Source organism: Meriones unguiculatus, chromosome 18 (assembly GCF_030254825.1).
Source record: "Meriones unguiculatus strain TT.TT164.6M chromosome 18, Bangor_MerUng_6.1, whole genome shotgun sequence".
Lineage (NCBI taxonomy): Eukaryota > Metazoa > Chordata > Mammalia > Rodentia > Muridae > Meriones > Meriones unguiculatus.
Window position 1 is genome coordinate 31,206,671 of NC_083365.1, and position 24,785 is coordinate 31,231,455.

The 24,785-nt window shown below is 38.3% G+C and overlaps 1 protein-coding gene across 1 annotated transcript in view; it reads right to left on the reverse strand.

The window, feature by feature from the left end:
* Slc5a12 (solute carrier family 5 member 12) overlaps positions 1–17,888 on the reverse strand; it is a 49,873-nt gene extending 31,985 nt beyond the window's left edge. The window contains exons 1-4 of the mRNA XM_060371444.1: positions 17,163–17,888; positions 9,946–10,011; positions 7,973–8,024; positions 7,051–7,118 (exon numbers count right to left, since the gene is read on the reverse strand). Coding sequence (XP_060227427.1) covers positions 7,051–7,118; positions 7,973–8,024; positions 9,946–10,011; positions 17,163–17,501 — 525 coding nt within the window. The 5' untranslated portion in view covers positions 17,502–17,888. The remainder of the gene's footprint in view (positions 1–7,050; positions 7,119–7,972; positions 8,025–9,945; positions 10,012–17,162) is intronic.
* Between the last annotated feature and the right edge of the window lie 6,897 nt (positions 17,889–24,785).

Sequence of the window (24,785 nt, forward strand, 5' to 3'; positions counted from 1 at the left end):
AGAGGCAAGCAGATCTCTGTGAGTTGAGGCCAGCCTGATTTATATAGTGAGTTCCAGGACAGCCAGAAAAAATAATGCCATCTAAGAAAGAAAGAAAGAAAGAAAGAAAGAAAGAAAGAGACAAAAGAATAAAGAAACAAATAAAAAGATGTTATATATTTCCGATTCAGACCTCAGTTGTTAAGAACCATGAAGTCCAAATATCAAAGGCTTCTGGTTTTAGACAGTACATATTAGTTGTATATGATTTTGCACAAACCTGAACATCAGCTGGTCATCCAAGATTATAGACTTTAAAATGTCTTTCTAAAGTCAAATATAGTCACTGTGAGGTCTTACCTTATTGTAGTAACTATGAAGTCTTACCTGACTCTTTAGTGTATTATAGAATCCTCCCTCCTCCTCTTTCCCATGCTGTTCTCACGTGAGTTGGTCATATCCTTCTCTGAGTCATTTTGTCAAATATTTTCCTGATTGGTCCCTTTGTCCCTCAGTTATACATCTATTACAAACATGGCTGCTTCCTTGTACAAACTAACCTTACTTTCATTGTTAGGGATAAAAGGTGTGTCCTACTGGTGTTTCTGCATTCCAGCTAGATCAAACTGTAACCCAGGGCATGTCTGCATTCCAGCCAAATCATACAGACCTAGAAGGACTTTTGATGTGATCCCTTGCCATAACAGCCATGTTGTTGGAAAGTGGGAAATAGTAAGATCTGGAGAGGACAGAAGCCCTACAAGGAGAGCAACAGAACAAAAAAATCTGAGCACAGGGGTCTTCCCTGAGACTGATACTCCAAACAAGTAGCATGCATGGAGATAACCCAGAATTCCTACACAGATGTAGCCCATGACAGTTCAGTCTCCTAGTGCGTTCCATAGTAATCAAAACAGGGACTGTCTCTGACATGAACTGATTGGCCTGCTCTTTGATCACCTCCCCCTGATGGGGGAGCAGCCTTACCAGGCCACAGAGGAAGACAATGCAGCCACTCCTGATGAGACCTAATAGACTAGGATCAGAAGGGGAAGTCTTCTTTTCCTTCCCCTACCAGTGGACTTGGGGAGGGGCATGAGTGGAGAAGGAGGAGGAAGGGAGGGTTTGGAAGGGGTGGAGGGAGGGAACTACAGGGGGGATACAAAGTAAATAAAGTATAATTAATAAAAATAAATAAATAGATAAAATTCTCTACAATTGTCTTTTCTCCATTATTGCTACATTTTCCTCCCAGACTCCAATTAAACATAAATTAAATCTCATTTTATCATCAATGTATCTTCATTTCTTTTATATTTTATCCATAATCTTTCTGAAACATTCTGTTATTTCTTTAACTGTATCTTCCAAGATAATAACCCTCTCTCCAAATATATCACATTTATTTTAATACTTGTAACCTGACCATTTGTGGTAAACATTATTGAGCTAGTTTATACATTTCTGTCCCTTAAACAACATCTTGCAATTCAGTATGTGGTATTCCTGATAGGCTAAATCTTATTTGAAGTTCTATTGCTCATGGTATTCATGGTAACTTGTTATATCTTCTTTCTGATGATAAATAATTTGAGGTTTTCAGTTGAGCTATTTTATAGTCCTAAGCCTTTGGCAAAACCTCAAACCCCTTAATGTTAAAAGTCTTGGAGACTCAGCATCTGTCTTGATCTCCTGCTGGGTGGAGCCTCTCAGAGGACAGCTATGTTACGCTTCTGTCTGTGAGCATAGGAGAATATCTTAATAGTGTCAGAGGTTGGCTTTCTCCTGTGGAGTAGGTCTCAGGTTGGGACAGGCATTGTTGGACATTTCCCAAGTCTCTGCTCTATCTTCATCTCTGCTCATCTTGTAGGCAGCAGATTAAAATAAATGCTGTGACTCACAACCAAACATTGGGTGAGCATAGGGAGTCTTGCGTAAAAAGTGGGGGGAAGGATAGAAGGATCTGGAGGTAACAGGAGCTCCACAAGGAAACTAAAAGAGCCAACTAAACAGGGCCCAGAGGAGCTTGTGGAGACTGGAGTGCCAACCAAGGACCATGCATAGACTGGACCTAGGCCTCCTAAACAGATGTAGCCTATGAGTAGCTCAGGTGTCACGTGACCTCCCTAGTAAGGGGAGCAGGTGCTATCTCTGAGATGGACTCTACTGCTTGCTTTTTGATCATTTCCTCCTAACAGGGTTGTCTGACCAGGCTGCAGGTGAAGAAGATGTACTCAGGCTCAGTCCTGATACAACTTGATAAACTGGGGGCTGGGGAGGGGTTGGGGCTCCTCTTTTTTGAAGAATATGGTAAGGGGAGAGAAAGGTGGGACTGGGAGGAGAGGAGGGAGGGGACTGTGATAGGGATGTAAAGTGAATAAATAAATTAATTAAATAAAATTAATTAAATAAATTTTTTTTCTTAGAAAGATCAAGGATAAAAGGCACAAACCTAAATATAGTAAAGGCAAAATACACCAAGTAATTAACCAACATCAAATTTAGTGGAGTGAAACTTAAAGCAGTTCCACTAAAATCAGGGATGAGAAAAGGATGCCCACATTCTTCAAATCTAGTGCTAACTAGAGAAATAAGACAACTAAAGAAGATCAAGGAGATACAAATTTGAAAAGAAGTCAAAGTATTGCTATTAAAAGATGATATGATAGTATATGTTAGTGACTCCAAAAATTCTGTCAGAGAGAACTCCTACAGCTGATAAACATCTTCAACAAAGTGGCTGAACACAAAATTAGCTTTAAAAAAATCAGTAGCCCTACAAATGATAAATTGGTTAAGAAAGAAATTAGGAAAATAAGACCCTTCAGAATAGTCACAAAAAATATAAAATATCTTGCTGTCACTATAACCAAACAAGTGAAAGACTTATGTGACAAGAACTTCAAGTCTCTGAAGAAAAAAAGTTGAAGAAGATATCAGAAGATGGAAGGAACTCCCGTGTTCATAGATTGGTAGGATTAACATAGTGAAAATGGCCATATTTCCAAAAGCAATCTACAGATTCAATGTAATTCCCATCAAAATTCCAACACAATTATTTATAGACCTGGGAAGAACAATCCCTCAACTTAATATGGAAAAATAAAAGATCCAGGATAGCTAAAATAATCTTGGACAATAAAAGAACTTCTGGAAATAGCACCATCCCTGACTGTAAGCTATCCTACAAAGCAATAGTAATTTAAAAACACATGGTATTGGCATAAAAACAGACAGACTGATCAATGGAATAAACTCTCATACCCACAGACACTTAATTTTTGGTAGAGAAGCCAGAACCACACAATGGAAAAAGATAGCATACTCAATAAATGGTGCTCGTCTAACTGGATGTTTGCATGTTGAAGAATTCTGATATGTTGATATTTATCACCATGCACAAAATTCAAGTGCAAGTGGATTAAATATCTCATCATAAAATGGATATACTAAATCTAATAGAAGAAAGAGTGGAAAATAACCTTGAACACATTGATACTGGAGTCAACTTCCTGAACGGAAAACCAACAGCTCAGACACTATAGAAAACAATTAATAAATGAGACCTCATAAAACTGAAAAGCTTCTGTAAGGCAAAGGACACCATCAATAGGACAAAAAGGCAGTGTATAGAATGTGAAAAGATCTTCACCAACCCCACATCTGATAGAGGGCTTATATTAAAAATATACAGAGAATTCAAGAAATTAAACACCAACAACGAAATAACCCAATTAAAACTAGAGTGCAGAGCTAAACAAAGAATTCTCAATAGAGGAAACTCTAATGGCAGAGAAGCACTTAAAGAAATGCTTTGCCATTCAATAGCTCTCTATTGAGAATTCTCTGTTTATCTCCATACCCCATTTTTAATTGGATTAGTTGGTTTGTTGATGTTTAACTTCTTGAGTTCTTTACATATTCTGGATATTAGCCTTTGTCAGGTGTAGGAAATTACGAAATTTGCAGGCAAATGGTGGGAACTAGAAAAGATCATCCTGAGTGAGGTATCCCAGAAGAAGAAAGACACATATGGTATATACTCACATAAAAGTGGATATTAACCATATAATATAGGATAAACTAAAATCTATAGCTCTAATGAAGCTAAACAACAAGGAGGACCCCAGGGAAGAGGCTGAAACCTCACTCAAAATGGCAAAGAGGATAGACAGTGGAAGTAGGAGAAGAAAAGGAACAGGACAGGAGCCATCCACAGAGACCTCTGAAAGACTCCACTCATCAGGGTGTAGAAGAAGATACTGAGACTCATAGCCAAACTTTGGGCAGAGTGCAGGAAACTTTATAGAAGAAGATGGAGATAGAAAGATCTGGAGGGGACAGGAACTCCACAAAGAGATCAACAGAGCCAAAATACCTGGGCCGAGGGAGACTTGAAGAGACCAATATTCCAACCAAGACCATTCATGGAAAGGACCTAGACCCCCTGTTCAGAGGTAGCCCATAGACTATTTAGTTTACAAGACAGTTCCTTAATAAGGGGATCAGAGGCTGTCTCTGACATGAACTCAGTGGCTGGCTGTTTGATTACCTCTCCCTGGGGGTTGAGGGGAGGTGTAGCCTTGCCAGGTCACAGAAGAAGATGATGCAGCCAGCCCTGATGAAACTAGAGAAGGAGCATAGGGGGAGAAGAGTGAGGGGTCTACAACCAGGATACAAAGTGAATAAATTGAAAGAGAGAGAGAGAGAGAGAGAGAGAGAGAGAGAGAGAGAGAGAGAGATAAAAAAGGAAATGTTCAATGTTATTAGTCATCAGGGAAATGCAAATCAAAACAACTCTGAGATTTCATCTTGCATCTATCAGAATGGCTAAGATCAAAAACTAAAGTGACAGTACATGCTGGAGAGGATGTGGAGCCAGGAGAATACTCCTCTACTGTTGGTGGAAGTGCAAACTGTACAATCACTTTGGAAATCAATCTGATACTTTCTCAGAAAACTGAGAATAGTTCTACTTCAAGACCCAGATATACCACTCCTGAGTATATGATGCTCCAAAGATGCTCCACACATCACAAGGATATTTGCTCCACTATGTTTGTAGCATCTTTATTTGTAATAGCCAGAAACTGGAAACAATCCAGATTCCCCTCAGCTGAAGAATGGATAAAGAAATTGTGGTACATTTACACAGTGGAATACTATTCAACTAACAAAAACAAGGACATCATGACACTTGCAGTCAAATAGATGGAACTAGCTTACCCAAGTGAGGTAACCTAGACCCAGAAATACAAATACAGTATGTGCTCACTCATAAGCGAATATCATCTGTAAACTACAGGATAACCATGGTACAATCAACAGACCCAAAAAGCTAAGCAACAAGGATAGCTCAAGGCAGGATGCTTGAATCTCACTGAGAAGGGGAAATAAAATAGACATCTGAAGTAGATGCATGGAGGGAACAGGGTGGGAGAGGGGGAAGGGAAAGGAAATGGAATGGGGTGGAGATCAGATCTTGGAAAAGTGGGAGAGGGTTGAGAGAATGCAAGTTGGTGGGGGTGCATCTCTGGAATGGGGGAGGAAGAAAAATAAGTATCAAACTCAGCTGATATCCATGGGAGCCTAAAGCTCACTAATACAATAAGATAATTAATACAATAAGCTAACTGATAATATACTTCTTAGCTAATAATAGACTTCCTAGCTTGCCCTACAGGGAGTCTGCTTCTTCTAGCCAAAACACTACTTACACCTTCCAAATAATAATACTGATGATAACAAATTTAAGTTATTTTATATATGGCTGGGTGTGGTGGGAGATTTCCTTGGGGAGCTATGGTGTTCTGTGCAATTTCAGCCACACATCTAAAAGTTGTGTCTAGGGTCTAGTTTTCTTTCTGTTAGAGCAACAAACCTGTCATAGATGATCAGGTTGAACAGAGGAGGAGCCTCTTCTTCTTAAGCATAGTGTGAAGTGTGTAATAATTATAGTTGTGAGAACAAAAACAGAGAGAAATAAAGATAAATGTTTCAATGTTGAGAAATGGAGGGATCTATAATGTACAAAGAAGATAAAAGCATTTTCAGTTTTATATTATTATGATACATGTTACAAAGGGTATATGATATAAGCATAATGTCAAGTATATGGACAGCCTGCTTTGATAAGTAATTTGTTTTATTCTTCTTTGCTGCGGCAGATAGACAATGTACATTCCTGGTAATAAATAATAAAGTATAACCAGAAAATTTTATGATGATCCAGAAAAATAAAATATTTAAACTGTGTGAAATGGGCACAAAGTAAGTGTGCCTTAACTATTTATTGATCCCAATTAATTGTCACAACTATATAAACATTCTCTCAGTACAACAGAGCTTGCTTGAGAAATGAGAAGTCCTATAATTGAAATGTTGAATGCAATCTATAAGTAGGAGACAAAATAGCCACAGAACCCTTAGATTTATTAAATGAAAAGTATCTTGACCATTCCTATATATTTATTTTGTCATTTTTTATAATCTATTCGGAGAAATATAAATGTTCTAATTCCCAAGTTGATCACTTATCCTCTGATCAGGGAGATATTTCTTTCACTAAATAATTTCTCATTGGACCTGATTTTCTTGATGTCAATTGTTGTTTTACTCTTCTAAATAAAGTTTTATTATTTTAGGATTTTAATTGGGTTATCTGATAGTCTTAATTGGATTCTTCTCCAGACACATGTTGCACTTTTTTACATTGCATAAATCAGTGTGAGTTGTGAAATCCAAGCCAATTCAGATCCCTGAAATGACCAACGGCTAGTGAAATACTCCCATACCCAGCTGCCACCCACAAGAGCCCTAAACAAAACAAAAGTTTTATTTTTCTGAGTGATTTCAGAGCCCAGATTATTTTTATAGTAGGCCCTACAAAGACTTTTATAGAAAACAGTGGTGCTTTCCTCAAGAAATTATGACAGATAAGGCAATATGGTGCTTTCACTTAGTTTTGGAGTAACATTTTCCTCCATAATTTGATGCCCTCTTGTTGGAGATTTACCCTTATCCCATATTAGGAATTAGTTCATAATATATTTTTTTCAGGCCTATACATACCAAGCTACAGTAGAATGTGCAAACGATTCCTGTTGCAAATACAGAGCCCCAGAGATTAAAGCCAGTCACTACAAAAGAAGAAATACCATTAAAAGGCATTAAAGCAATCTTTTCTGTCAAAAGTGAAAAAGCAAATTTGGCCCACTATGATTCTGTAGCTTAGATTCTAGGTCCAGTTTGGTTGTTGCTTTTTAGCTAATTTACTGAGCAATCTGAACCTACCTCTACTGATACTGAAAATTTTTTTCTCTGTCATTTGTTTGTAAAGGGTTATGTAGACATTATATGGAGGAAGAACATGAATTTCAATATTGCTACTAATTTTTAATATTAAACATATATTTGGCCTTTTTTCAAGAACTTGTGCTTCCCAATATGTTTATACAGAGAAATTAATTTCATTGCTATGTTCTTTTAATATGGGAGACATCACTGAAGAAAATATTGTCTGTTTTGTTATTTTTCCTTTATTTTTGTTTCCAGGATTCCATTATCTCCAAAGGATCAACGATATATATCTCAATGTAGTTATAAGCAGCTTTTACTTGTGTGTTCAGATCTTTTGCTTTATGAAGTGGCCTTCAACACAAATGACCTTACTTAGTTCTTATGGATGTCCAATACCAAATCTGCCATCATTTCAAAGATTGGGAAGCAAAACTGAAACACCCAAACACAAAACACGTGACTGAACTGAGTGTTGAGAACCAAGCAGTTTTAGAAAGCAGAACTCCTGTGATCGTTTTTTTTTTTTTACTACTTTCCGTGTTAAGTACACTTTTCCAACTTCACATATGCAGCGATCAATATAGTCACCCCAAGTCTATTATCTTCTATAGTATTTCCCGTATAAAGTATTGAATATGTATTTTCAAAGCTGAGCACTTAGAAACTTTGAGGTGAAACATGCCCAGACACTCACCTTGATTGAGAGCCAGAGCGGGGGCGTAGACCACAACTCCTGTGTAGAGAATCTGGTATAGACACAGGGGCGGAGAGAAAGTGGCGTGAGGGGAAAGCCTGGCTAGAAAGTTCTCTCTTGAGCTAAGTCTTTTTTTTTTTTTGTTCCAGGTGTTATTTTTTATTTATTTTTTATTGAAAATAAATTTTTATCTCATGTTCCAATCACAGATTCCCCTCCCTTCTTTCTTTCTAGTTTTCTCACCACCTCTCCCCTTCCCCTGATCCTTTTTTTTTTTTTTTTTTTTTTTTTTCAGAAAAGAACAGACTTCCAAAACATGACAGTCACACCGGACAAAATAAGATACAATTAAGAATAAGCGAAAGCCCTTATATGGAGGCTGGACAATGCAACCCAATAGCCAGTCAGAGATATCCCTGTTCCTCCTGTTGGAAGTGCCACAAAAACTTCAAGCTAACAGCTATAACATGTACACAGAGGACCTGATACAAACCCATGCAGGCCCTGCTTACAGTTGTTTCAATGGTGTAAATTAGTTAACTTCCATTGTATTTAATGCTGAATTCCATTATCTAAAACTATGAGGATATCAATCCCATGTGAATTCCATAGTTTTAAAATGAAAATATCTGAACCATTTGGTAAGAAGCAATATTTCTTGAAAGGCCTAGAAGCATTGTGTTTTACCAATTGGCTGTTCAGTGTCAGGTGGTCAGCCCTGAAAACATACATAAAAGTAGCGTTATATGGACCAAACAGGTTCTATTTAGTATATATGTGTGTGTTTATACATGTGTACATATACATGCAGAAACAATTAGGAAAAAAAAAAAAGAGTCCGTGAATTGAAGAACGGGATTAGGTACATGAGAGGGTTTGAAGAGAAGACTGGGAAGGGACAAATTTTATGTGTAAATTATAAGCTCAAAAAAGGTAAGATTGTTTGGCATAGAAACCTTATAGTGTGTACTTTGATGCACTTATTATTTAATTAAATAAGGCTAGCAGCTGAAAAAAAAATATTACTTGCCTCCTATTTCCTAGATAAATCGTTCAGGCAGAGGCAGAATTTTAGAAGGGCAAGGGGTTATCTTGCTGCAGAAAACTACTGGGAGTGTAGCAGTAGAGTAGCTTGTGTACATGGCAGTGAGCTTGGGCGGCTTAAAGAATCCCAAAGCCCACTAGAGGAAGAAGTCCATAAGAGAGAAGGGGGTGTATGAATGAAAACTACGACAGTAGAGGCAAGAGGCTTACAAAGAAGCAGGCATTTCTCGTGTGACTCAGCTTACTGGTTTAAAAAATTAAGCCATGAACAATAAGCATGCCTGTTCCCAGAACTTGGGATATAGAGTCAGGAGAGTTTCCAGCCTGATATACCTTGGATGAATGTGTCTCACAACAACAAAAATAACTTACCAGATTTATTCCATAATTGAATTTTAAAAAGTTAAAAGAATGAAATAAATTTGAATAAGAATGTTTCCTCTATGGCCTCTGACAGTTTCTTTTGACATATATATGTGTATATATATATATATACACACACACACATATATACATATACATATACATATACATATACATATACATATACATATACATATACATATATACTGTGTGTGTGTTTGCTTTGAGACAGGTCTCACTTGTACCTCTGGTTAACCTCACCCATTTGGTGAACCAGAATTCCTACAAATTCAGGGAGATGCACCTGCATCTGCCTCACAAATACTGATATCAAAGGCCTGGGCTACCATGTCCAGTTTACAATTTGTTGCCAGTTATTATTCCAGAAATAAGAAATCTATGCTGGGTGGATCCGTCTCAAGATAATCACACACCTTAAAAGCGCTATCTTCAGAAGAAGGTAGTAACTTCTTAGTATCAAAGCTGTCCTTTAATTGAGGTCATTTACCCCCAAATAAACCTTGTGACCCTCATTTTTCAGTCCCACCAAAGCCCTTGCCCCTCACCGTCTGCACAATGTAGATGACAGTTGCTGCATAGCGAACTGGTTTGTTGAACCGTAGCTGTAGATACTAAAACAAACAAACAAACAAACAAAAACAGAGAAAGACACGCAGTCAGTGAGCTTTAGACAGTTGTCTTGGTCAGTTTGCTCTATTGCTGTAAAGAGATGCTGGTTACAGCTTCAGGGGTTTAGTCCATGTCTTCAGAGTGGGAAGCGTGCTGGCACACAGTCAGACATGGTGCTGGAGAAGCAGCTGGGAGTTCTACATCCTGATCCACAGGCAGCACAGAGAGCCACTGAACCTGGCTTGGATTTGGAAACCTCAAAGCCTACAGGCAGTGAAGCACAACCTTTAACAAGGCCACACCTCTTAATCATTCTTAAGTCGAGGCACTCTGATGGCTATGCATTCAAATATAAGAACCTGTGGGGGGCCATTCTATTCAGACCATCACAAGCTGCTGACTTTTTTTTTTTTAATTAGCAACAATTTATTTATTTATTTATTATTTTTTAAAATTTTTTATTTAACTTTTATTAATTACACTTTATTCCTTTTGTATTCCCCCATAAGCCCCTCCCTCCCCCCATCCCACCCTCCCCCCCTTTCTGCATGCATGCCTCTCCCCAGGTCCACTGATAGGGGAGGTCCTCCTCTCCTTCTTTCTGATCTTTTTTTGTTGTTGTTGTTCTTCTCAATGCAGTTTATTCAGGAACCTTGAACAATCTTCTGACCCTGGGGAAAGCCAGCCCATAGCTTGAAATAGCCTCTGGGTAGCCAACCCCAGCGTGCCTCATGGGCAATGCAGATAGGTCCACATACATGGAAGCAAGCCAGATCCTCAGCTTTAGCCAAATATGGAGTTGTTTGTGACAGAGAGCACTCACCATCGGGAAGGTGGAAGGCAGAAACCAGCTCCATCTTTAAGGCACGGCATTACGTAGCTCTCTACAGTTCCCCCTTTTTGTTTTAGACGCATCAGGCAAGAGTAGAGGTCTGATCTCTGATATTAGAAATAAATTGGGACTTTGTACCGATGTTCATTTAGGTGTCATCCACCCAAAGAGGATCAGACCCGTTCGATAACTTTTTCTCAGAGGCGGGACCTGGGGCATCAACCCGCATGCAATCAGACATGCTCTTCTCTGGGTCCAAAGCGGCTGACCCTGAGTGCAGTGAATCTCACAACAGTGTAATGTAGCCGTGATCATTCAGGCCTTTACAGCCATTGAAGCAGGACAGTCTCCCCAAGCATGGTTGGCTACCATAAAAAGCTAAAATGTTACCCTCAGGATGTGAGACTAAGCTGCTGACTTTTTTAAAAATCAGTTTTTTAGTCTTTCTTTGAACATAGGATTTGGGTTTATAATATTATTTTATGATATGTATCCTTAGAAGCAACAGGAAAAAAAAGAAGAACATGGACTATTAAGAGTCAAACATGTTCTTCATACTTCTCACAGTAGTTATAGAAGGCAAGTAGACTGCTTGCATGAAAATCGACATTGAAGCAGGGGTCTTCCTGCTGAATCCGCTGTCTTTCATGTCCCTTCTGCCCACAAGTTAGCCTGTCTTTGTTCTTTTCTGGACTAATTCTGTAGCCCTCTCATTGGCCACTTTAAAACTAAGCCTTGGCAGCATGTTCTTTTGGCATATATATACCCACCACATTGTGTTTCTTAGGACAACTTGATTCGTACCACTCTCAAAATATCCAGGGATTATTGTTGCCAAAATGACGTATGACTTTCTGGCTTGGTCTTCACTATTGCCTGGCCACACCTGTATATCTTAGGTTATACCTGTACTTCCTCATAATTTATTTTCCAGATTCAATAATTATTTATTGCTAAAGTGGTAGTTCTATTTTATGTTTTTATTATTTTATTACATCACTCCACTTTTCTATTTTCCCCCTCCAGCCCCATCCACCTACCCTCCCTTAAATTCTATTTCCCTCTCAAGTTGATAGTCTCTCTTTTTTTTTTTACTTATTATTGTTACATACAGATATGTATGTGGATATGAATAGGTCTGTATGTATATGTGCATATATCTCTAAATACAACCTACTAAGTCCTATCTTGTTGTTAGTGCATATATGGTTTTAGAGCTGACCACTGTGTATTTGACAGCCAAGAAAGAGGCAGCCTTCCCGAGCTGTAATATCTAAGAACCACAACAATCATCACATGGCAAGATATTTATAAAGGTACAATAACTGTCACTCATGTGCTTGTGGCAACCAACAATTATTATTATTATTTTTTTTAACTTTTCCAACATTAATTAAAAATGAAAGAGAGATTTTCCTCAAACTTAAACTGTTCCCAACAATTTTAGTGATCTCCCAGGAAGATTGATCCAGATGGCATCCATAATCCTATGCATATTTTCTTTTCTGAGCTCTGTTACTCAGATATTTTTAATATATTTAAGGCTATCAGTCCCTGTCTGGCTTTGTATGGATATGGGTGACTTAAAACAGTAGAAACTTATAACAATCCATTCCTGAAGGTCAGACCTCCAAAATGAATTTCTCGAGGCCATATCACTGTTGCAGTGCCACATTCCCACAGAAGTGTCTGACAATTATCCCATTTTGAGCTTCTCTGCACCCTTGGTATCTGCTAGCAGTCCTTTGCTCCTGACTCCATTGTCCAGGAGTCTGGTACCTGCTCATATGATCTAAGGTCATTGTCTCATGCATAAAATCATATTAATTCTACACCTGAAAGATTGTTCAATGTATTTTTCACTCATTGAATGGTTGTCTTTGATGGGTATATAAGCTTTAAACTACACTAGAAAGCAAAAACTGAGTCTAACAGAAACATTGTATATTTCATGCCTGTTTTTAAAAGCCCCAGAGGTGATGTTTAGACTCATCTTGCTGTTTGTTTCGTTTTTTTTTTCTTAGACGTGGCCCATCTACAGTATTGTCTCACTCAAGACATATAAATCTGCTCTGCATGGTTGCTAGCACAGAAATAGTAATAATATGAAGCTAATATCATCTCATCTTTAGCTCTCACAGCCTACATCCAATTCATAAAAGGAGCTTGGTACCTACGCCATACTTTCAAAGAAAGATGCTTGGTTCATTTCTTTTGATGCAGCTTGGAAAAATTATCTTTTCCTCTATATTGTGGCAACAGCCTCCTACTCAGCCCAATTGCTTCAGTGGCCAAAATCCTAAAATCATTCTCAATATTCAGCTAGAATGTGTCCCTAAAACAGAAAGCAAATAAAACATGCCACTCTTCAACTAAACAGTATAATGGCTGATATACAAATATTAAAAGCTAATTCCTCCATAGATTGAACTAAAATTCTCAAAATATTGGGTTAGATCTTATCAGATATTAAAATCTATTTTAGGACAAATATTTTATAGTAATTTTGCCAAAGTAATATTTTATTATATATAATATACATTATATATAACATATATTATATGTATTACTAATACAATAATATTAGTAATATTATTATATGCATATTACTTATCAAAATATTATAAAAATAATACCACAGACTCAATTTCACAGAAAAAGTAAAATTAATGTAACAAAATGTCATACACAAATATTTAGAGGTCACTGTATGAGACATTGTAATATATGTGTTTTTGTTATGAAAACTTTAGATTGAAAGAAGTAAGAAGCTTAAGGGTTAGCCAGTTTAAGAAGCTGGACATAATGATAGACTATGAAACATATGTTAAACAGTTTAATAGTAAATATAAAAATAAACTTAGACTTACAGAACAGAAAAAAGGAAATAATCTAAACTGAAATGAAAATAGTATGAGAAGTCTAATTATAAACTATCAAACTGGAGGTAATGAAAATGTATGCTACTGAAATTTGGCTGTGCTGGCCATGGTGGTGTACACCTTTAATCCCAGCCCTTGGGAGGCAGAGGAAGGCAGATCTCTGTGAATCAAGGTCAGCTTGGTCTAAAAATGGAGTAGCAGGATGGCCAGGGCTATCCTTGTCTCAAAAAAAAAAAAAAAAAAGAAGAAGAAGTTGAGCTAAGCCTAACTTAGAACACCTGAGTACCTGAGTGAAAATAGTGTCTGTGCCTCGACATTGGATGAGGTGTGATAAAGTTGCACAGATGCATAGTTTCAGTTTGAAGTTCCACTTTCTTTCCAATCAATCAACCAGTTAGCTATTGCTGTATTTTATCCACTGTGTTGTTACGTGCTGTCAAATTGAAACAAACTAGGATCAAGGGAAGAAGAAACTTTAATTGAAGAATAGCTTCATCAAGTCTGTGGGGCATTTTCTGAATTAATGATTAATGAGGAATGGAGTGGTGCCTCCCTTGGGAAGGTGGTCCAGGGTTAAATAAGAAAGCAGGCTGAGAAAACCATGTAACTAGTATGTTTCTATGGCCTCCTGTTACTGACCTGAGTTCCTGCTTGAGCTTCCTTCTATGCTGAATTGTGACCTGTAAGATGAAATAAACACTTTCCTCCTTAACTTGGTTTCAGGCAGTGTTGTATCACAGAACTGAAAGTGAAGTTGGACAGGCATCCCAAAAGTGATGGGTTCAAAACCCAAGAATGACTATTTTTCATTATGCTGAGGGTAACAGCTAGTCCTCCATTATTTCCCCTGGTCCCTGAGCAGCTCTAGTCAACTGCAAAATCAATTGCTTGAGGTATGTGTGTGTGTGTGTGTGTGTGTGTGTGTGTGTGTGTGTGTGACTACTCCTCTTCCAGAGCTAGACCAGACGAGACAGCTTGCTTGCATAGCAATATGATGGCAGTATTCCAAAGGACAAACACAGATGCTGTAAATTTAATGAGCTCTAGAATCCAAACTCACTAATTGTTTGAAAAGTTTAGTCATCAAAGCAAATGGCAAAGTTGGTTGATGTTCAAGAAGTGGATATCAAATACAATCCACTTATTTCAGTCTTTTACACCTGAAGAGATCCAGAAAATCATATACTATGTAATGGGGTATAAGGAAAGAGATCCCATATAACATAGTGTTATAAATAGGGAACAATGAAAAAAAATAGAAGTGCTGACATAATATTCTAACCTAGATCTATAAGTAACTCCATATAATATCTCATCCACTGTAGAAATCCTTCAAGAAAGAGGTTATTACTAGGTTATTACTAACAATATTTTTTCAGTATGAAAACCAGACATAGAGTGCTTAAAAGGTTTCTTCTATCAGGCGCTAGCATGTGGCAGAACTGTCATTCAAAGCCAAGCAGGATTACATTAGAGTTCATGCTGCCACCTCTAGGCCAATCTTGTAAAGTAAGGTCCAATCCCCAAATAACTTCCAAGTACTTTACACAATCTTCATGTACTCTTGTTATAGTACTGTGTGTTTTAAAGAATCCTCAGAGGCAATGGTGCTTCAAAAACAGGTTTGTATGTGAAACTGAACATGTAAATTTGAAAGGAGTCTTACATCTCTTTGGAGTTGGTCTGGCCTTGAGAAGTGTGTGTCATAGGTTCCTCAGGTTAGAGTCCATGGTTCCTTGCAAATTATGTGTTTGCAATTGCTTAATTGCCTGTGAAATTCTCACTCACTTTGCTAAAATCAGTTACAAGTTGCAAGTTTAGAAGAAGTTGCAAGGTTAGGAAAAGGCAGATGACTCTTCTTGAATATATTATTCAATTATTTTTAGGTAAACATAGAACCTCTGTTAACCTAACTCTGTATTTCCAAGGCCATAATCATTCAATCATTTGGCTCCAGAGTAAACTATCTCTTATTCCCTGAGGTGAAAGCTATGATTTTTCTGCTGACAAACACCACGTGAGTTAATATGGGTAAAATACTTAGTACACAACTAAATGCAGAACAGACAACCCTGCGTTATAATTGTTTTATGTGTTTATTGCTTGTCTTCCTTGCATGAAAGTAAGACCCATGAGGGCAGAGCATTAAGTTTAATAAATGTCCTCAGGGTCTGCAGGTGTGTGCGCACAGGACAAAGTCAATGTTGTATGGGCATTTATTAAATGAAGGGCTAATTATAATGTATATTCCAGGAGGAAACATGGACATAAGGATTCAACATGATAAAGACACTTGTAACACAAAACTAGAAAACTCAGCAGTATTTTCTTCAGTCAAATCTTTATCCCTGGATGGGAAAATCCAGGCCACATTTACATTTTCAGAAGCACATTACAGTTTAATAGCACATTTTGTAGTGCTAAGCATGAATTCAGTTATTTTCTCTTGAGTTTGTGTCTCAGACCACGCCTCATGAATTTCCCAATGGTGATCAATTCTTAGCATCAGGATAATTATGGTCACCCATGAAACTGTATGTCCTGAGACCTTCTGGAAAGCATTTATTTGCCTAAATGGCTTTGGAAGGCTAGAGAAACATTTTATGATAAAATTTTTAAAGTGTTTTGGAGTCTTCTGCTGTGACTTTCAGGGTTTTCATTGGCAATAAGATTCAGTATTTTTTCTTTGCAAAAACTGATTTATAATCGCAGTTAAATACTGGGCATGAAAGCTCAGTTTAAAGATGTTGGTTTTATTGAGCATTGTTTCAAGGCCAAAATTCCATGGCCATATTTCCCACTTGTTACAATAATTTCTATATTTTATTATTTTGGAATTTCTTCCTACTGAAATATTTCTCCCTTTTCAAAAATAATCGCTTTTGGTACTTAAACTTGGAGTCCAATAATAACTAATATTAAAAATCTCTTTGATATACAGGCCATAAAAAATACCATATACAAATATAAGCCTCTCGGTAGATTTTTATCTACTTTTAAAACATGCCTATATCCTGATCTCAGTTTTCTCCACTGGAAAATTATAGTACTAAAAACATGTGTTCTGATTGCCTTTTCAGCGTGGTCATGTTAATGATAATAAAAATCATATTATATCTCTTATCTTATTTATCTTTCACCAGTTAAGCAGTGGATCCGTTTTTATACATTGGTCCTCGTTAAATCATGGAAATAGTCAATGAGAGTGACACTACTAGCTGTCTTCTACAAAGTGACAAACAGATGTGTCTACAGCCCAAACAAAGTGACCCCCCCCCAATACTGCATACCAATTTTAAACAGCATAGAATTGCCTTGAAATTGCTCCACTCCAATACATATCAAGATGATATGCATTAATATAAAGACAACAAACCGGGGTGGAGGGGAAAGAACGTGGCATCTCTTTGCTGTGGACAGGGACAAAGTGGTCTCTTACCTCATAGGTGCTTGTGATGCCAGATCTGTAGAACACAGGAAGAAAGAGTTCAGACGTGAAAAGGACCACGAATGCATAAGAAATGAGAAAAAGGAAGAAGGATGCCCCAAAGCGGTAGACTTCAGCAGGAGTCCCCAGAACAGTGACAGCTGACATGAAGCTGGCGGTCAGAGACAAAGCTACAGGACCAAAGCTCATTTGCCTTCCTCCTATTAAGAATTCCCGAGATGTTGCTTTTTTTCTCTCCTTTATGGCAAAGAACACACCAATTCCAGAGGAAATGACGAAGAGGCCTGCAAACACCACATAATCCCAAGCTTCGAAGTTCTTCACACCCATCCTTGGGAGTGGAACAAGAGAATCTCTTTCAAGTAGGTCTCAGTGGGATGATTCCAGCAGCTGATTTTTTTTTCAGATGGAAAGAAGAATGTGATTCTCCAAAAAGCTTGAGGATCACCGACGCGTGTGTAAATTTTCAGATATCAAATTGTACTCAAAGTTCTCAAAAGCTGGCTGTGAAAAAATAATTGGTGGTAAAACTGGTACCAAGGAGGGGACAAAAAATGGTCTGATTCTGGCCACAAGCTTTTCTCAGGTTTTGCCTCTTAAACATATGGCAGAGAAGGACTTCAGATGTGTTCTGAAGTTAACTAACTGTGGGTAGAGGGAGTAGATTTGCCAGCTAGCATGCTTTTTTATCTCCTAGATTTTTTTTAAATGAAAGTTAAACATTATTAGGAAACGTGGAAGTGATAAAATCTGACTACTTCAGCATTTTTTCTATTCCTGAAGGAGAACATGAAAATGCAAACACAACTGTCAGTGGCATCTGCCTCCTGACTAAGGGAGTGCAGAGTGTTCATGCCTACAATTGCCGAGGCAGAGGATCGGAGGGTAAAGAGCAAAGAACTAGCAATCCGGAGACCTTTGTTCATATCGTGGCTCAATCACAACTCAGTAACTATTAATAAAGCACTTCACTCTCTGGAGCTTCCCTTGGAACACTAGGATAAGACACTGAGACTTCGAATCTCAAACTTCCTGACCCTGTTTGTTTTATTATCTTTGTACTTACAATGGTAAACTTCTAAATATAGTATTCTACCTTGACTCTCAGACTGAGAAAATGGGTTTACCAGTAATGGGTAAATCACCTGTAGCCACATTATTGTATCCTTCACTCCTTTGTTACTTTATTACTATACTTGTATCAAAAGGATAAATTAGAGTTAGGACCAAATCAAGTTAGAGGATAAGGAAGACGTTGGGGGATATTCCAATTTCTGCACTTTGTGGACTCTTGAACAACTAGAAGCATCTTTAGTAGGATGTTTGGGAGATATCGTCCATTTGTCACTCTTCTCTGCCCTCATCTCTACAAATCCTTTCTAGTACACAAGATTTAGTAATGCCTCCTCAGCTTTGTAGCCTCTCTGGTCTCCCACCCCAGGTCAATTCTTTGAGCATTCCCTTAGTTCTTGCTCCATCCTTTGCAATTCTTCTAATCTATTGTCAGCAATTTTTGCCCTTCCCAGCCTGACTGTGTGTGCCGAGAAGCCTGATCCTACAGAAGATTACTTCTTGGAGATAGAGGCTAAAGTTCTACTTTCTATACCTTTTATTTAAATACAAGCCCTTGATAGAAAGTAGTCAAAAACAAAAAGGAGAAATCCTAAATTATCTATGCTGCTCAACAACTGAACATTATCTCTTGAACAGAAGAAACTCTTAATTTTGCTTTTGAATAAATGAGTAAGTCTTCAATTATTAGGTCGGGCATTCTCACTTGGTAATTCGCTTCATGGGCCTGTGTTGGGTGTGAGAATGTTCCAAAGGTGCTTACAAGAAGGGTGAAGACCTCCCACCCCGCATTACTCTTCGTGTGTCATTTATTTAAATTTCTTCCCTAACTTTGTACAATTGATAGAATTGTTATTAAAGAGATGTTGTATCCTTACTATGTTTCCCTTAACCTACACTTTCAATAATTTTTTATCATGAAGTGCAGACATTCCTTATCTTGTTTCCTTTAATTTATTCAGCTTTGCAGATATTGCCTATTTACAAACCGAAAGTTTGTGGTAATCCTCTGCCTAGTAAATCTTCCGTACTACTTTTTTTTTCTTTTTTTGCACTGTGTACTTGGTTTTGTTATCTGTGTCACATTTTTAAAGCAAACTCACTATTTGAAGCCATTCTATCATTACACCCACCATGATGATATGTGGTCAGGAAGCTTTGCATTATTACTATAATTATATTTGTGTCAAGAACAGTAAGCATGATAAATGTGCATGCTGGTATTGAGTCACTGCCTTTTTTCATTGTCTCTCTGTATCGGTATGTTATAATGGCTCATACCTTTTGACTGAGAGGAAGAGTCATGTAGCTATCACATTAAATCATTACTGCAAGGATAAACTCTTAAAAAAGTTAAAAGTCCCATGAAGATGAACATTAGACATAAAAGCAGCCTTAATGCTGAGAAAGCTATAGCAGTATGGATATAAGTATTCCTTTATTCTTAATGTAGAATAAATTCTGCTCTCCTTGATTCTGTGAGGTCTGGAGAGGTACAGAAGGCAAAGAAGAAAAGTTTGAGCCTAGTAGAAGTCATTTCATAAGGTTTAAGAAAGAAAGCCACCATTTGGTTATGAGTCTCAGCATCTGCTTCGATATCCTGCTGGGTAGAGTCTTTCTGAGGCTCTCTGTGGTAGGCTTCTGTCCTGTTCCCTTTCAGAAATCTATCCTGTTTGCCCTTCTGAATGAGGATTAAGATGAGACCTGATAGGCTAGGGTCAGATGGAAGGAGAGGAGGACCTCCCTTATCAGTGGACTGGGGCAAGGGGATGGGAGGAGAAGAAGGAGGGTGGGATGGGAAGGGACCAGGGAGGGGGCTACAGCTGGGATACAAAATAAATAAATTATAATAAAAATAAATTTATAAAAAGGGAGAAAAACACAAAAAGGACATGCTAAGACATAAGAAATATCATGAAAAGCATGTGATTATTTATAATTTTGATCCATTAATAAAGACTGTTAAACACCATTTAATTTTTTAAAAAAATAAACTATTTTCTCAAAAAAATTATCTGACTAATCTCCTCTTATAAGTGAGTATATACCATTTGTGTTTTTCTGCTTCTGGGTTACCACACGCAGGATGAACTTTTCTAGTTCCATACGTTTGTCTGCAGATTCCATGATTTCCTTGTTTTCAATTGCTGAGTACTATCTATTATGTAAATGTACCACAATTTATGTATCCATTTCTCAGTTGAGGGACATCTAGGTTGTTTCCAGTTTCTGGCTCTTATGAATAAACCTGCTATGAACATGGTTGAGCAAATGTCTTTTATGGTTGAGCATGTTTCTGGTATATGCCCAGGAGTAGTATAATTGGGTCTTGAGGTAACACTATTCCTAATTTTCTGAGAAAGTGCCAGATTGATTTCCAAAGTGGTTATACAAGTTTACATCGAATGCAAGGAATCTTATGGAAGAAGGGGAAGATAGAAAGACCTGGAGTGAACAGGAACAACTCAAGGAGACCAGAAGAGCCAAAAAATCTGGGCCTGCAGAGACTGATGCACCAAGTGAGAACCATGCATGGAGAGGACCTAGAACCCCTGCTCAGATGTAGTCCATAGAGACCTCAGTCATCCTATGGGTTCCCTAGTAAGGGGAGCAGAAGCTATCTCTGACATGAAACTCTGTGGCCTGTTCTTAGATCACCTCCCCCCTGGTGGGGGTGGGGTGGCAGCCTTGCCAGGCCACAGAAAAAAAGGATGCAGCCAGTCCTGATGAGACCTGATAGGCTACGGTAAGATAGTAGAGGAGGAGGAGCTCCTATATCAGTAGACTAAGGGTTGGGCATAGGGGGAGAAGAGGGAGGGAGGGTGGGACTGGAAGGAGATGAGGGAGGAGGCTACACCTGAGATACAAAGTAAAAAAAAAAATGTAATAAATAATAAATAATTTAAAAAAGAAAAATCAAGAAAGAAAGAAAGCCACCATGCGCAGCTAATGAAACAAGGATGACCCAAGGAAGGATGTTCGAATCTTACCCAGAAGTAGAAATAGAGTACTCACTGGAAGTGGTTGAAGAGAGGGAACAGGGTAGAAGAGGGAACTCTAAAAGAAATGAGGGCAGGGAGCAGATATAGGGTGATTGGGGGCTAGAGGACAGAGGGCTTTCAGAAAGAAGAGCACCCGTGGGCAGGGGTCTCTCTTATACAAGCCAAAAACCTGAAACAGGATGGGCTCCTATAAGGATATGAGGGTGACTCTAACTGAAACCTCCTGTGGTCATGGAAAATGGACCAAACAGGACTTCTGGTGGAGAGAGGGGAACACCTACAAAAACTTCCATCCAGAATTTACCCTGCCTTCAGGATATGTAAGGATTAAGGTAGAGTAGAGATGAAGGGAATGTGCAGTTAATGCCTAGCCCAACCTCAGACTCGCTCCACTGGGAGAGAGCCAAGCCCTGACACTATTGATGCTCTACTGTTTATGGAAGCCTTACATAGCTGTTTTCTGAGAGGATTTGCCCAGCAATGGATTGAAACAAAAAGTGAGACTCACAGCCAAACAATGGGTGGATAGAATGACCCAGAGGGGACCTGGCCCAGAGGGGCTTGAGAAGACTGAAGCACCAACCATGTACAGGGCACGGACTAGACCTAGACCCTCTACACATATATGCCCAATGAGCAGCTTAGCCTTCATATGGGTACCCTAGAAAAAGGATCAGGGCTGTCCCTGGCAGGGTATCTGTTACATGCCTTTTAATCACTCCACCCTGGGGTGGCCGCCTTGCCTGGAAACTGTGAAAGCGGAAGTAGGAAGTACACAGTCCTGATGAGCCTGGTTTGCTCAGGCAGGTTTGTGGTTGGTGGGAGGAGGGGTTCTGGAGGCTGTCTCCTCTTTTCTAAGGATAGGGAAGGGGGTATAGGAGGATAAGGGAGGGATAGAAGGTTGGGACCAGAGGAAGAGGTGGGAGGGGCTATAATTAAGATGTAAAATTAATAACTAAATTAAAAAAATTTTAAACAGGAAAGAAAGAAAGCCATTTCACCAACATAAAAAAAGATAGTGGTTAACCCGGCAAATGTCAATGTAGATGTTTCAATAGATTATCCAGATGTACCTAGGTTAATGTATGAAAGTGGCTCCACTAGATAACAGATTTTTCAGTGCAGATACATAACTTACTATTACATTAAGAAACTATCCTTGACTTTAGTAGCCAGAGAATAAACTTCAGTGCTGGACATTAAAGGACAAGCTAACCCTATCGTTAAGGACCAGGGTAACTGAAGACTAAGTGAAAATCAATGTCCATTTACCATCCCTAGGGCTCCAAGTATATCCAAAATGGAATGATAATGCTTTGATGACAACACATCTATTTTATAGTATGAATCACTGAATAATTTAAGTCAACTGCTCAACAAATGATCCTTTTCAAAATATTACTTACCATTTAAAATGTACCTAGTGACCTAAGAAAATGACAGTGATAAATACAATTTTTTTTCATGCTTGCCGATGTTACAGTAATTCTTCAGCACATGGACCAAGGAGTAATTTCAATTAAAAATTAAATAGTTATTTAATAAACACTTTTGATAAGGCTAACCTGCACATATGATAGTTTCTCTGGCAGATGTGGACAAAAGGAACTGAAAACTTTCTAAAAAGATTCACCATCCTAAATGCTACTAAGAACATCTGGGAATACTGGAACATTGAAATTAAAAAAAGTTTGGAAAACACTGATTCCAAACTATTTGAGTGATTCATATTTTCAATGGAAAAATAGTTGCAGATATGGTAGAAATGGCATAAACTGAGAATATATAAGGAAAGTTAGGGGATATGATTTGATTGTTGAACTCTCATGATAAAAATCTGTATGCATAAAAAGATGCTCCTTATTCATGGAGAAATATACTGTTTTGTTTCTTTTTAGGTAAAAATCTGCTATCAGTAAAGATGCTGTTAACATTATCCAAATTACAAAAAGTATTTATAGTAGATTTATAATAGTATAATCTTAGTTGCCAACTGTATCGATGCTTGAAAACGTTGCCTCCAAATTTGAAAGTTCTATGTGGACAAAAAGGAAGCTACTTTAGCCATGGTCCTGAAGACTGCAGACTCGAGAAAGGGACATGGAAGGTATCTATGACAACCCCACTCCTTTATTTATTTATTTTTTTATCAGTTACATTTTATTAACTCTGTATCCCAGCCGTGTCCCGATCCCTCATTCCCTCCCAGTCCCTCCCTCCCTCCCTCCCTCATCTCCACCGTGCCCCTTTCCAAGTCCACTGATGGGGGGGACCTCCTCCCCATTCATCTGATCCTGTTTTATCAGGTATCTTCAGGACTGGCTGCAAAGCCCTCCTCTGTGGCCTAACAGGACTGCTCCTCCCTTCGGGGGTGGGGAGACCAAAGAGCCAGTCATCGAGTTCCTGTTAGAAATAGTCCCTGTTCCCCTCACTTTGGGAAACCAATTGGTTACTGAGCTACCACAGGCTACATCTGAGTGGAGGTTCTAGGTTATATCCATACATGGTCCTTGGTTGAATGTCAGTCTCAGAAAAGACCCTGTGCCCAGATATATTTGGTCCTTGTGGAGCTCCTATCCTTTCCCCATCAGACTAACTCCCCTTCTTTCTTATGATTCCCTGTACTCTGCCAAAGGTTTGGTCATGAGTCTTTGCTTTGAAAACACTGCTAGTTAGAGTCTTTCAGATGCGCTCAGTAGACTCCTGTCATACGTTCAATGCACATCCCATCTGTCTTTCTAAACGAGGATTGATCATCTTACCCCATGTCCGCTCAATTGATTATCTTTTTTTAGGTGTATAGATTTCATTATGTTTATCATATCTTATAGGTCTATATAAGTGAGTATATCCCATGTTTGTCTTTCTCCTTCTGGGATATTTCACTCAGAATGATCTTTTCTAGATCCCACCATTTGCCTGCAAATTTCATGATTTCCTCCTTTTTGATTGCTGAGTAGTATTCCATTGTATAAAAATACCACAATTTCTGTACCCATTCCACCGTTGATGGACATCTGGGTTGTTTCCAGGTTCTGGCTATTACAAATAGAGCTGCTATAAACATGGTTGAGCAAGTGTCCTTTTTGTGTACTTGAACAAATTTTGGGTATATACCTAGCAGTGGTATAGCTGGGTCTGGAGGAAGCACTATTCCTATTTGTCTTAGAAAGCGCCAGATAGCTTTCCAGAGTGGTTGTACCAGTTTACATTCCCACCAGCAGTGGAGCAGGGTTCCCCTTTCTCCACAACCTCTCCAGCATGTGTTATCGCTTGAGTTTTTCATCTTGGCCATTCTGATGGGTGTAAGGTGATATCTCAGGGTCGTTTTGATTTGCATTTCCCTGATGGCTAATGAGGATGAGCATTTCTTTAAGTGTTTTTCTGCCATTCGATATTCCTCTGTCGAGAATTCTCTGTTTAGCTCTGTTCCCCATTTTTTAATTGGATTACTTGGATTGCTGCTTTTCAGCTTCTTTAGTTCTTTGTATATACTGGATATTAGTCCTCTGTCAGATAAAGGGTTAGTGAAGATTCTTTC